Source organism: Ostrinia nubilalis, chromosome 3 (genome assembly GCF_963855985.1).
Source record: "Ostrinia nubilalis chromosome 3, ilOstNubi1.1, whole genome shotgun sequence".
NCBI classification, from domain to species: domain Eukaryota; kingdom Metazoa; phylum Arthropoda; class Insecta; order Lepidoptera; family Crambidae; genus Ostrinia; species Ostrinia nubilalis.
The window spans coordinates 7,355,250-7,368,354 of NC_087090.1; the positions used below are offsets into that span (position 1 = coordinate 7,355,250).

The 13,105-nt window shown below is 39.8% G+C and overlaps 1 protein-coding gene across 1 annotated transcript in view; it reads right to left on the reverse strand.

The window, feature by feature from the left end:
- The window catches only part of LOC135087793 (uncharacterized), a 25,609-nt gene extending 14,338 nt beyond the window's left edge, over positions 1 to 11,271 (reverse strand). The window contains exon 1 of the mRNA XM_063982584.1: positions 11,040 to 11,271. Within this exon, the coding sequence (XP_063838654.1) occupies positions 11,040 to 11,178 (139 nt within the window). The 5' untranslated portion in view covers positions 11,179 to 11,271. The remainder of the gene's footprint in view (positions 1 to 11,039) is intronic.
- Positions 11,272 to 13,105: the final 1,834 nt, after the last annotated feature.

Consider the following 13,105-nt stretch of genomic DNA (forward strand, 5'->3'; position numbering starts at 1 on the left):
TGTTGTTATTGTTTGCCGAAATCTTACATACCTACTTCTCGTCACGTTTATTTCATAGATTTTATCTATAAATTCAAGAATTTTAAAGGGCTATGTAACATAACGCTACGCACAGTATGAGCGGAGTATCGATGAAAAATGTTGCAATAACGGGAAAAAATATTCAATAACCTATTCTTAGAAATAACACCCGCTACGTCAGCGTGACGTCATATCGTTCGATTCTGTTGTCTCTGTCTTAGAGTGGGAAGGCACGAGAAACCGGCAGCCCGGCGCGCCGCGACACTTTGCTCGAGCGCTTGGCTGTGACGGACGTTCTCTCGGTTCAGGGACTGTGATATTTGTGACCTAGATCATTATTTCTGCCATAGGCATATTTCTTTATTGCGTTAAATTGATTTGTGGAATTATTGGTTTCGGTTATGTAATAAATCGATATCTGCTGGTGCCGTACATTACTTTTAAAAAGCACTCTCACCTCTGATCCTTAAGACTCTTAAGGATCAGAGGTGAGAGTGCTTTTTTTTCGTGCGGCGTCCTCGACCGCTGCCTGCTCCCCATCAGCCACGGCTTCTTCCACGCACACCATAACCTCGCCGACGTTTGAAAACTGGTCTGCGCAGCTCGGACCCGCCAAAGGCTGGTCATCGCAGCCCTGGTCCGCAGGAAGCTGATGCTCGGAGCCCTGGGTGCAGCTTGAGGCTGACCCTCACCAGGTTGGTTCACCCATGTTCGGTTCCATGGTTATCATCTGGAATGTCAGTGGTGTATGTTCAATGTATGACAGTTACAAGGAACCGAAATGAAACCGTCGTTTCTTGAAGTTAAAATTCACAAATGTTAGGAAGATCACAGCCTTTTGGCACAATCCCATGCGTGCACTCATGTGATTGCGATAAGGGACCCAAAATTGATGTTAAAAATAACTAAACTCAGAGGGTAATAATAAAAAAAATTAATTAGTGAAAATAAAATTACAAATGTGAGAAATACATGGGTAGTCCCACGAATAATAGCTCCGGAATGCTATTATCCGTAGATTAGTTAGAACAGTAAGCACAAAAGAGGCCCAAAGTTTGCATAATGTGCTTACTAACTAACCCGTTGCCGTCAGCAGAGGCCATATTTGCATGCCAACACTACGCCTTGGGTATTAAAAACCTGCGGCGTCTGCCTGGACAGAGCCAGAAACTGACAGAGGCCGTATTTGCATGTCAAAATCAACACTACGCATCAGGTATTAAAAACCATCAACGTCTGCCTGGACAGAGCCAGAAACTGACAGAGGCCGTATTTGCATGTCAAAATCAACACTACGCATCAGGTATTAAAAACCATCAACGTCTGCCTGGACAGAGCCAGAAACTGACAGAGGCCGTATTTGCATGTCAAAATCAACACTACGCATCAGGTATTAAAAACCATCAACGTCTGCCTGGACAGAGCCAGAAACTGACAGAGGCCGTATTTGCATGTCAAAATCAACACTACGCATCAGGTATTAAAAACCATCAACGTCTGCCTGGACAGAGCCAGAAACTGACAGAGGCCGTATTTGCATGTCAAAATCAACACTACGCATCAGGTATTAAAAACCATCAACGTCTGCCTGGACAGAGCCAGAAACTGACAGAGGCCGTATTTGCATGTCAAAATCAACACTACGCTTCAGGTATTAAAAACCAGTCAGCGTCTGCCTGGACAAAGCCAGAAACTGACAGAGGCCGTATTTGCATGTCAAAGTCACCACTACGCTTCAGGTATTAAAAACCAGTCAGCGTCTGCCTGGACAAAGCCAGAAACTGACAGAGGCCGTATTTGCATGTCAAGTGAAGATTCGCCATCCTCCAAGAATGCTCCGCAAGCCCCTGGAGTCCACTCGCCGCGCCACGAGCCCATGTGCTCGGCGGCCTCCTGGGTTTTTCGATGCAGGACCCAGCCAGCAACTCCAAGTCATAGTGGTGATGCGCCAGCGCCCGTTTAAACTTGTATGGGCAGCACGTTCACTTCAAAATACACGCTCGGCCTTCCTCTGCACATCAAATATCAAAAATTATGCACATATTCGTCAGGATCGTATTCTTCGATGTTCGCTCGCGAACCAAACATTGCTCGTTCGTTCGCCGAACGCTCGCCGCTCCCTCCGGTCACGCCGCCCCCGGGCAATGTCCGTGAGTATACAAGGGTAGATAAGAAAAGAAATACAAAAGTGACAGGACCTTGTTTGTAGCAAACCAGACAAAGCGCCAATATTCTTGTTCACTACGTCCTCCCTGGTAGTTGCGCGGGTCGCGCTGGTGCTCTTGCTCCATGCCCCCAGGGCCACCGCATCCACAGGAATGCGCCTCTCGGAATCCAGCAAAAGCAGCGCACGACACTCAGGGTCAGGGCTCGAAATTGTCAAACCACACATGTAATGCAATAAATGATTTGATTTGATTTGGAGTCGACGGTAGTACTACTGACGAAGACGTGGGAAGGTTACCCACTACATAATTATTTTGTTTGGTCAAACCAAAATTTTTACTAAGACATCGTCTTGTGATCCATCACGAAAACCACAAGAACTATCACGTTGCTTACAAGATTTTGAAAAGTCGTCACGTACGTAGTTGATTCGACCTCCTGACTTCCGATTCCTCGCATCACACGATAAGTCGGGATTCTATTAAAATAAAATTAAAACGCTTCAAAACTGATTAGGACATTAACGAAATGTCTGACCCGCTGTCAATCAAAATATTAACGGGTACTTTTTACACTAATATTGCGGGTATTATGCCACTGAGCTGGGATTCGACTCTAAGCAAAAACACAGTTGAAGACCGCCTCCCACTCGAATTCCCCAACGCTGCTTTTGAAAGCGAGAATCGACAAAATGACCAATACAAAACGTGCAATATTTATTACCAAGCTTGTTCTTACTCGGACACTGAACGGATCGCTCCGAACTAGTACCTACAATTGGTCAAAAATGTAGTTAGGTAGTTCATTTTAGTACACTGATTTTTTCAATCAGATCGGACTAAAAACGTCTTTATTACTATCACCTTTAAGTTCAATATCGCAAAATACTCGCAACACACTCACAGAGCCGAATCCATCTCGCACGCGCGCGCTTGTCACCAATTTAATGTCTCGTTCACACCTATTTATTCGTGATCGGCTGTACTAAAGTGAACTAAAGGAATTTCTTCCTATAAGTACATAGTACATGTACTACACAAGCCTATTTATTACTCCTCCCATCATCCGGTGTCGACGGTGAGGGTTTCGCAGTCGCGTCGCGCGGTAGGACTGCACTCTCCGTATTTAGTTTCCTTTGGGCAGTGCCACCCTTTTTATTGCCCATACTGCCGCAAATGAGACACGTAACGATTCCATCACAAACAAGCTCCAAAAAAACATTGGACGGTGTCACTTACAGTTGCAATCCACCCTCAAACGAGTCAATTCGCGACGAAATTTTCCCAAACACATCGTCGCGCGAGCTATGGCGGCCGCGGCCGTACAAACTGTCACAGCGCCTACAAAAATCACTATGAGGGCTACGTGAATATTCACGATTCCCAATAGGACTACGACGCGGAGTGCGTACACATCGCCTAGGTGACCTACCTCGACACTCAATACTCAATCGATGCACACGTTCATTTAACGGCGGCATTCGACATTCGAACAAACCCGACGTTTAACTAACTTTTATCACGACACTGTCTACGAGAATAATCATGTTCTTTTTTTAATCTAGACGAACGCCTGGTCATCTTAACTTTTAACACTGCACTTATAATCACAAACTAAGGCAAAAATAGATGGCAAAAACGGTTAGAACGCGTGGTCAATCCCACTTCTGATCTTAAGGATCAGAGGTGAGAGTGTTTTTTAAAAGTAATGTACGGCACCAGCAGATATCGATTTATTACATAACCGAAACCAATAATTCCACAAATCAATTTAACGCAATAAAGAAATATGCCTATGGCAGAAATAATGATCTAGGTCACAAATATCACAGTCCCTGAACCGAGAGAACGTCCGTCACAGCCAAGCGCTCGAGCAAAGTGTCGCGGCGCGCCGGGCTGCCGGTTTCTCGTGCCTTCCCACTCTAAGACAGAGACAACAGAATCGAACGATATGACGTCACGCTGACGTAGCGGGTGTTATTTCTAAGACTATTTTCACGCGTACGAAGTCGCGGGCACAGCTAGTCAATTTATAAAACCTTCATTATTAAAACACTGATGTTTATACAGCTGAATTAATCAGGCAAATTCTTGAAAATGCGTAGGTAGGTACATAATCATTCAGGATCGTTGACACCAAATAAGAACGCGACTTCGTATGAAAGGCGATTTCGATGAACAACATTGCTTTATTCGGCGCAGGTGAATCAGCCTGACTACAGATTGCTCTGTTAAATCTTTCATGTATACGTTTTTACCTAAGTCAAGGAAAACGAGGAAAGTCTATCGATAATAAAGAAAAATCATATTCCACAAATCAATGCCCCATTTATTTAGCTTATCTTACTAAAAATCATCGCCATCATCAATTTTACTATCGTAACTGATTAATGAATCTCTACTCGTAGAGTCGGAACTGCTGACGTGATCAAATTGAAATTCTCTTTTGCCAGCACATGGTTTACGTGGTTTATCTTTTTTAGGGTTCCGTAGTCCTGACAAGGAACCCTTATAGTTCCGATATGTCTGTCTGTCTGTCCAAGGTTTATTTTTTAGGGTACATGGGTACATGTAAAGTGGGGATGAATTTTTTTTTCATCTTCTACCCCATCGTGTGGGGTATCGTTAGATAGGTCTTTTAAAATGGCTTATATAGGGGTATCTATTTTTCCATTTAGGGATCAGTTTGCAAATTATTAAAGTTTAAAGTGCCAATTTTTGTTCAAATAGGGCGTCCCCCCCTCAAAAACTAAACTGTTGGCTTTAAAAATCTGGGACAATTCGTAATGATACTGCTTTTCATGAACTTTCAAGGAAAACTATAGCGGTTAAGATACACCAGTTAGTTTAATGCCCGTTTTCACCATCAATCCCTAATTTTTAAGTGAACCCTATGGTAGCAATTAACAGGAATTTTGTTTACATAGGGGTCACTTAAAAATTAGGGCTTGATGGTGAAAACAGGCCTAAGAGTAATACAGCCTAAGACTAAACAATTTCTTAACTAGTGAAAATTCCTTAGAAGAAAATATTAAAAGTGACTTTAGATGAAGTAATTGCTGGCTTCTGAAATATATTGTGTTAACGACGAAGAACTACGGAACCCTACACTGCGCGTGGCACGACACGCACTTGGCAATTTTTTATTATAATTAATGAATTTAGTAACTCACGGATATTATTTATTAAGTTTGGGTTGGGGATGTGGCTTTGAATTACGCATGTGGTATACTTTTATACCTTGCAACTTTATACCATTCTAAGATCGTATTACGTACCTACTTGAGAGTATGTACAATACAAATTATTAAATTCTTTAATAAATTACCACAAACTGTGGTAGAACTACCCATTCATTAATTCAAAACACATATTAAAAGTAAAGTCGATGGTTATTTAAAAGATAAAAATGTTTGGGATGCGTTACTGCCTAGCTCGCATAAATATTTATAACTTTGTACATTTGAAAGCCTGTAAACCTTTGAAAAAGAGGCTGACAATAGTGACTGAGTTTCTTGCGCTCTGCTTCTTCTCAGCACTGGCCCATTTATTGTCCTGAAGCAGTGGTAGGGTTAATACTGGGACGTGTAAAAGTGCTTTTTTAAGCCTATTTACAGAAATAAATGAGTTTTATGAGTTTCATACAAATGTATTTTTTAACCGAGTAACAAAATAAAGTACTTACTGGTATCCTTTTTTTTCATAGTTCTTCTACTTTGAGTTTTTAACTACCTGTTTTGCGATTAACCATTTTATATTAACCGATTGAGTCCCAGACGGCATTAATTAATGTCATAACAATTGATTATCTATTGTGTCTAGATTCGCGGAGCTTGAAGGATTAATTAATGTAGTATACTAGTTGAAAGTATTTCGTACCTGCCATGTATGTAGTTGTAATTCAGGAAGTTACCTAATAGGGAAAAGGTAAGTTAAGAACATCGTGCACGTAAAATTGGCTTACATGATAACAACACGTATTAAACAAATATTTTTGTTAATTCCTATTACAATCATCCTATCATATTATTATTCCTTCTCAGAAAATGTAGCGTTACATTGACTAACTAAAGTTGGAGAAACAAGGCATCGACCAAACCGCTTACCTGCCTTCTGACTTACGAAGATTAAAGTAGGAAATATGTGGTTAAGTGTCAATTATACCCACTCTATATCACTGGGTTCAGTCTGGTTTGACAACCCAGTGTCAGACATTACTAATAACTCCAGTGATTGACCAGCACAGACCATTACCCCAACGACTTCTCAGAGCAGGGAATAAAGAAGTCTTATTCGTAGAATGGAGGTCACGCAGAAAAAAGAATGTCGGTCGGGATGCCCCCTGTTTGGATGGAGCAATGACCTGATGAAAGTGGGTTGGACGGAGCAGGCGGTTGCTGTGAGATATAACCGGAAGGCCTGGCACTGCGTCGCATTCTGACAGAGCCATACACCATTTACTCTATCGATCTATTAATGTTGCTTTAAAAAATTTTCATTATTGCTACCTACATTTAAAAGAAAAAAGTTCAATCATTTAAAATCACCGGTTGTCTGGCTTGAAAACACACTATCGCGCCTGTGAGTAATTATTTGAAAAGTAATTAAAGCGGATAAAAATAGTCTACTAGGTACCTACCAATAGTCATACAGCAAATCGAAAGTAAAACCATGTTACATCTAGACCGGTAAACGAATGCTAAAAATATCTTGGCCGATGACAATCGAAGCCATGCAGGCGAGGAATCATCGCGTTGAATTATGTTTATGATATTAATTATGTATGTACTATACTATTGTAAAACTATACCTAGGGATGTATTATTTAGTATAGTTTCATTATTAAACTACGTTTAATAATATTATGAACTTGCGGCCAAACAAACAAAACTTGTTGTTTCACTACGGTTTATCAAACTGGGGTTTTAGGTATAAAGTGTAAAATTTCATCGACGGAAGATAGGTTTAGGAAATTAATGTTCCATTTCAGTTCGTGACCAGCATATTAACGTTGTATTACTATTAAAAAACTTAGATAATATATAAGTTATAATATTATTATTGTTCTCCCTTAATGCATTTGTATAGGTAGGTTTAGGTTTAAAAAACTTTATTCATTAACACTCTTTTATTAGGTCGTCGTGTATGTAACTATGTAATGGAATTTAAGAATCTGAATTACACGCACTTCTAATTCTTGTATCATCATGAAACTTGACAATTATATGTATAGGTACCTGTAGATTAGATGACTATACAATTTTATGGTAGGTAGAACTGATCTGATGATCGAGTCGGGAGGTGACCATAGGAACTCCTAAACGAAACGGCGGAAACTCATCGAGTTTGGGTTCGTTCGAGCCTTTTAGTGCAGTAATTAAAAGCGTTTTTTTATGTTTTTAAACTGTTCATTTATTCTTTTTAAAGTATGTAAACCTTTACAATTCTAAAGACAAACAATTTAACATTGTCTACATCTATATAGGTAGTAATAGGTACATAATTCAGAGTCAAGTAATCGGAGATTAAACTTGAAAGAAATTAGGTTAATAAAACTTTAGCATCTCTAAAACTTTCCCTATAGTTACGAGTAGATTTATGGAAGGCTTTCATTTTCACACCTTTGTAGGCTTGATTAATATGTAAAAAGAGGCCAGATTACAGCTTTCTTTACCACCAATTGACGAATATTACGGATAGTGTTACCAAAAGTAACCCCTGGTTTCTGAACTGCGATTTTTAGCTTGAGCGTGCTCATCTTTTGTTTAGATAACAATTAAGCCTTTAAATAGACATAAGTAGAAGATGAGCAAGTTAAAAATTAAATTTAAAATATGAGAAAAAAAAACATATTATTAAAACAAATTGGCATCCAGGAGAACGTCCTTCGCAGTTGCATCTATAACTAGCTCTACATAAAAGGGACTGTTTGGGGGTTGATGAACTGGGAGAAAAATTAAGGGTGTCAATGAATGCTGGTCTCAGACAATGAAAAATATAATATCAAATCGTATTTAGGATCTACCTTATTAGATTTCTTAAATAAATTAGTGACACCGTCCTAAACAGCGAGTTGTAACTGTTTTAAAGATAGTAGGTAATAGGTATATTAAGATGAATAGAGAGTCAATCTGAATGTGCGTTGTCAGGTGTAGAGCTAATTAATTTATACCTTTAATTATTACCTAAAAATAATACAAGATGATAGACCGATACTATTTAGCATGCACTCGGAAAATAGAAACTTTGTTTTTCGCTTCTTTATACAGGATGGAAAGGATAGTGATCTCAATCGATTATTTCTAAAATAAAATATATCGAAAAACTGGTCATTGATCCTGAAAGTGCTTCACGAGATAAACGGTATCAATCTATGTATGTTACAGAACAAACTGGATTTATCCGAAAATTCAATGTTTCCAGCTTCCATACCACATTTGGTAAGCCACACAATATGAAAAACTACAAGATAATATCGGAAAAGCTGGATACTGATCCTGAATGTGCTTCATGAGCTCTATCAAACGGTTTCAATAGTAGATTACAGAATAAACAGGATTTATCCAAAAAATCAATGTTTCCAGTTCTAGTTTCCATACATTTAGTACAGCCACATGTGTAGATCACTTATCGCTTCTACCTTGTGTAACATTTACAAGATTTGACTATAGAAAGTTCTTTAAATGTGTTTTGCTTTCTATCTTTTAGGCTTCGGGGATGCAGCGAGGCGATCGTGGTCTCGAATCAACACGGAGGAACGACTCTACATTTTGGGAAGGAGTACCTACTTACTATTCATATCTGGGTTATCTTTGCATCATACAATGTTGTAAATTGTAGCGAGTGCAGTAGCAGCTGCATTGCATGTTTCATGTAATGAGAATGCACAAATATACTTATACTGTTACTTATTTCTTTCATAGATAGTAAATATACGTAGTTACCATAGCCACTTCTTTTTCAGCCAAGTAGGAAACTTAACTTAAAAAGAGGAACACGAAGCTCAAAACTTGATACGTTAAGGCTTTTTAAGTGGCTTAATTTCAATTTTCAGACCAATTTAAAGGATCATAAAGTTAAAGAATATAAGTACCTAGTTAAATAATAAAGTTAAATATTAAAGGACTCCAATTCATAGGCATTTACCCTTTATTAATAAAAAATAATTCTGGATTAAAATTACATTTCCATACTAAATGACAATTTAAGCCAGAGTTCAATATTATGGTGTTATTAAGGGGGATAGAGTAAGTTTAGAAGTGGTAGGTAGCAGTATCACAACAAATTGATATAAGTTACATACCTAACGCCTACGTACTTAGAGAATTAAACCAATAATTCCTCTGTGCCAAATAAATACTTATCGAGTAGTAAGTATTAAATTGACGCTGATGTATGTACTTAGGCTGAGTTGCACCACCTAACTTTGACAGTAAATTTAACGATAACCGGTGCTTTTTGTATGGAGTTTGACATATTTTTGACGTTTGTCAAAGTTAAAATAAGATGGTGCAACTCAGCCTTAGTGTTACTGCATGCATTCAGGTATTTCGAATAAACTAGACAGTGCCTAGTCAAGTAGACACCTCTACTTATCTGAAACGTCTGAAAGCTAACAGCATTGTTAACACGGAAGCTCCCCGTCTAGTACCCGTACATATTTTAGTGGTATGCGCGTGCGAAGTCGCGTTTCAGTCATATTAATGTTTAATTCATGATCAACAAGAACAACAGGGGCTGTGTAATACAAAGATGCAAACCAAATACTCATCGTATATTCATGAAACAGTGCCTACTTTAGGCTCTTACTATACCTACACTAAAACGGATATTGAAATATTTTTGAATGTATAATTATTTTAACTTTTACACATAAAACTAATGCACAGTATCATTCTTAAGTAGGTAAAATTAAGTTCCAATTAAACAAAAGTGATGGGAGAATTAATAATACATAAGTAAGACTAAGAACTTTTAGTTCTAGTTTAAATTATTTAAATAACTGTCCCAGTTTAAATGGGGAGCCCGTATTTTATAATTTCAATGTTATGATGTTGGTAGGTACGTCCAACCATTACAACCAGTCAGTAGGTAAGTAAGCAACACTTTATGTTTTGATTATAGCTGTGCCTGTAGGTAGAGTCTAACTTTTGGATCTAAGCTTTACTTAAAAGCTTACTTTACTTTAAACCTTTGACTGTTTCAGTCATATAATTGAACCATTTGACTAATTTCAGCACAAGTTTCAGGCCGTTAATTAAAAACGTATGATGACTAATGTCCTCGGTGCATTTTGATGTAGGTATTAATCACATTTTTAACTCTTTGGAAGTCGTTAACTGTCATAAGTAATGTTTAGGTAGATTTAGGGATGTAATGGGGTTTAAATCTCATTTCAATTTCAGTTAGTTAAAAATGATAGTGCGGGGATTGTTTTTTTAAAAACCATAATTTTAATACGACTTTAATTCTTCTTGATGTAGAGTCCAACTCCAGGCTACTAGAACACACAGTGTGCGAAACTGAACTCAAATTGATCATGCACAATACCGATATATTGGTCGTTACATCATTGAGATTGTTAATAGATCTTAATTCATTCATTTCCAGTGGTAACAAGACTGACATTAGTAGGTACTTATGCTACATATTGTTATCACGTGGCGTTATCAGAAACAGATCGATAGAAACATTTTCGTTGAGATTAGGCCATGAGGCACTTTCACCGCCGTTACACACGTTTTCTAGCGAAACACCGAACTCAATTATTAATAGCAGCCTATTTTTGGAGCGGCTTCGAACGCGGATTTGCGCTCGGGCATGTGCGAGGCCCGGGCGAAGTCACTATCTCACCTGGGCCAGGTGTAGACACCGGAAACCTCGAAGCCAAAGTGCCAGGAGCCGGCGTAGGCGCCCTGGCCTTTGGGTCCAGTACAAACACCGTGGCCGTGGGCTTTGCCGTCCTCCCACCCGCCACAATATGTACCACCATCGTCAAAGTCGAAACGGCCACCGTTGAGGCCACGCTGCGGGGGGTTTCCGCTAGTGGCGTGCGCGGTGTCGACAAGTTCGCTCGGCTGCATCACGCGAAACCGTGGTGCCGCGGAGGGGAGGGCCTCCCGCGCGCACCCTCCACCGAGCTCGCGGTATAAATAAACATCAGCTGGGCATGTCGCGCCGTGGCGCACCGCCGAGTGAACACCGCTCCGGTCCTGCGCGAGGAGCACTGCGCGCCCGACCGCCGGCGGCCGCCCGCCCGCGCCCCCGCCCGCCCTGCGCACTGCGCGCCGAGCGCCCTGACCGCCCGCCTGCGGTCGCCCAGCGCCGCGCTGTCGCCGCACCACACCAGTGGCCTACCTCCAGCTTGCTTATTGATATTAAAGGACGCATACAATTTTCCATTCAGCATATTTTATAAATACTGATTTTCAAATAAACTACTTGGGCTTAAGCAGATAATAATGCTTTTAAAAGATACCAAATAGGAACAAAGGATACAACGTAGCTTACTTACTTAGTGCATAGGAAAACAATTTACTATGACGCCTTACAACTTTCCATTTGCGCATTAACTAGAAATATCGGTAAGTATATTAGCATATGTAGGTCTTTGTAGGTAGGTTACGTATCTAACTAATTACCTTATTAGTGCCTTTTATGTTTTAAATTTTATGTAGGTAGGTAGGTACTTCGTGTGATTGGAAAATTGAAAAGTTTGGGCTCATTATTAGGTATACTATGTTTTGGAAATTGATCCTTCTCAGTGAGCGTAAAAGATTACTAGTTCGTTGTCAACGTTGGTAAATATCATTCGCTAAATAATTTTACAAAATTTCAATACGTTAAATCATTTATTGCCAGTAGGCTTGATACTGTATTTTTAATTAGCAGCGGATATTCGTAATTTAGCAGTGTTATTTTCGCATGAAAACTGTGATCGGCGCAGGATCGGTCTTCGTGGAAATCCTTGGGGGAGGCCTTTGTCCAGCAGTGGACGTCTTTCGGCTGAAACGAACGAACTGTGATAACCATTCATATCTAAGGTTGATATGCTATAAACATAGGGTCCGTTGTATGCAAATCGATACAAGTACATAATATTTGTGCTTACTACATAGGTAGGTACATTATAATACTTCACCACAGCAGAGCAGAACGCAATATCTATCTAAGCGAACAGATTAGAACTCTCACTACTTCTGTGGATCTAGAATTCGAATAGATTTGCTGACGAAATAACTGCCATAAATTCAAATCCCTGCCATCCCGAAAACTGCTCTACTTTCAACTTGTCTCCTTTTAAGACATACCTAAAGCTGTAATAAAAAGTAATACGTAGCAATCCGATCATAGGATATTAGGTAGCTACTTCAGGGTTGAATACTGCACTAGGACAAAGTAAACGTTGCATAAAATACTGTATACGGCAGCGGCTGTATAATAAATAAGTACCTACGGCTCGCCGACCGCTGTTGACTGACAGTTGACTACCATTACCATCGGAGGCAACAGTCGGGTTCTGCATAATTACCTATACAAACTAATAACAAACATAAATATACGATTTGTATCAGCTATCCTACGCGGGAGGCGGGGTGAGAAAAGTGAAGGTGGACGAAGAACCGCAAGTTCGCAGACGACGAACCGTAAGCTCTCGGACGGCGAGTCGTAAGCCCTGACCACCCATGTAGCACGGTTCGTGAGCTTTGTCTCGAGGTAAGGCAATTACGTTATGATTCCGATAGTGTCCATTACAGTAGAGAGTTTTCATATTTGTCAAGGGGAGTGCTAGGTGCTAGCAGTGCTAGCCGTCTCTTCTTTCATTATGCTTTCAATAGACACCATACAAAGAATAATGAACGGCTCAAGTTGACACCGTTACCACGGTAATAATATCATATAGTATTACCGTGCCGTTA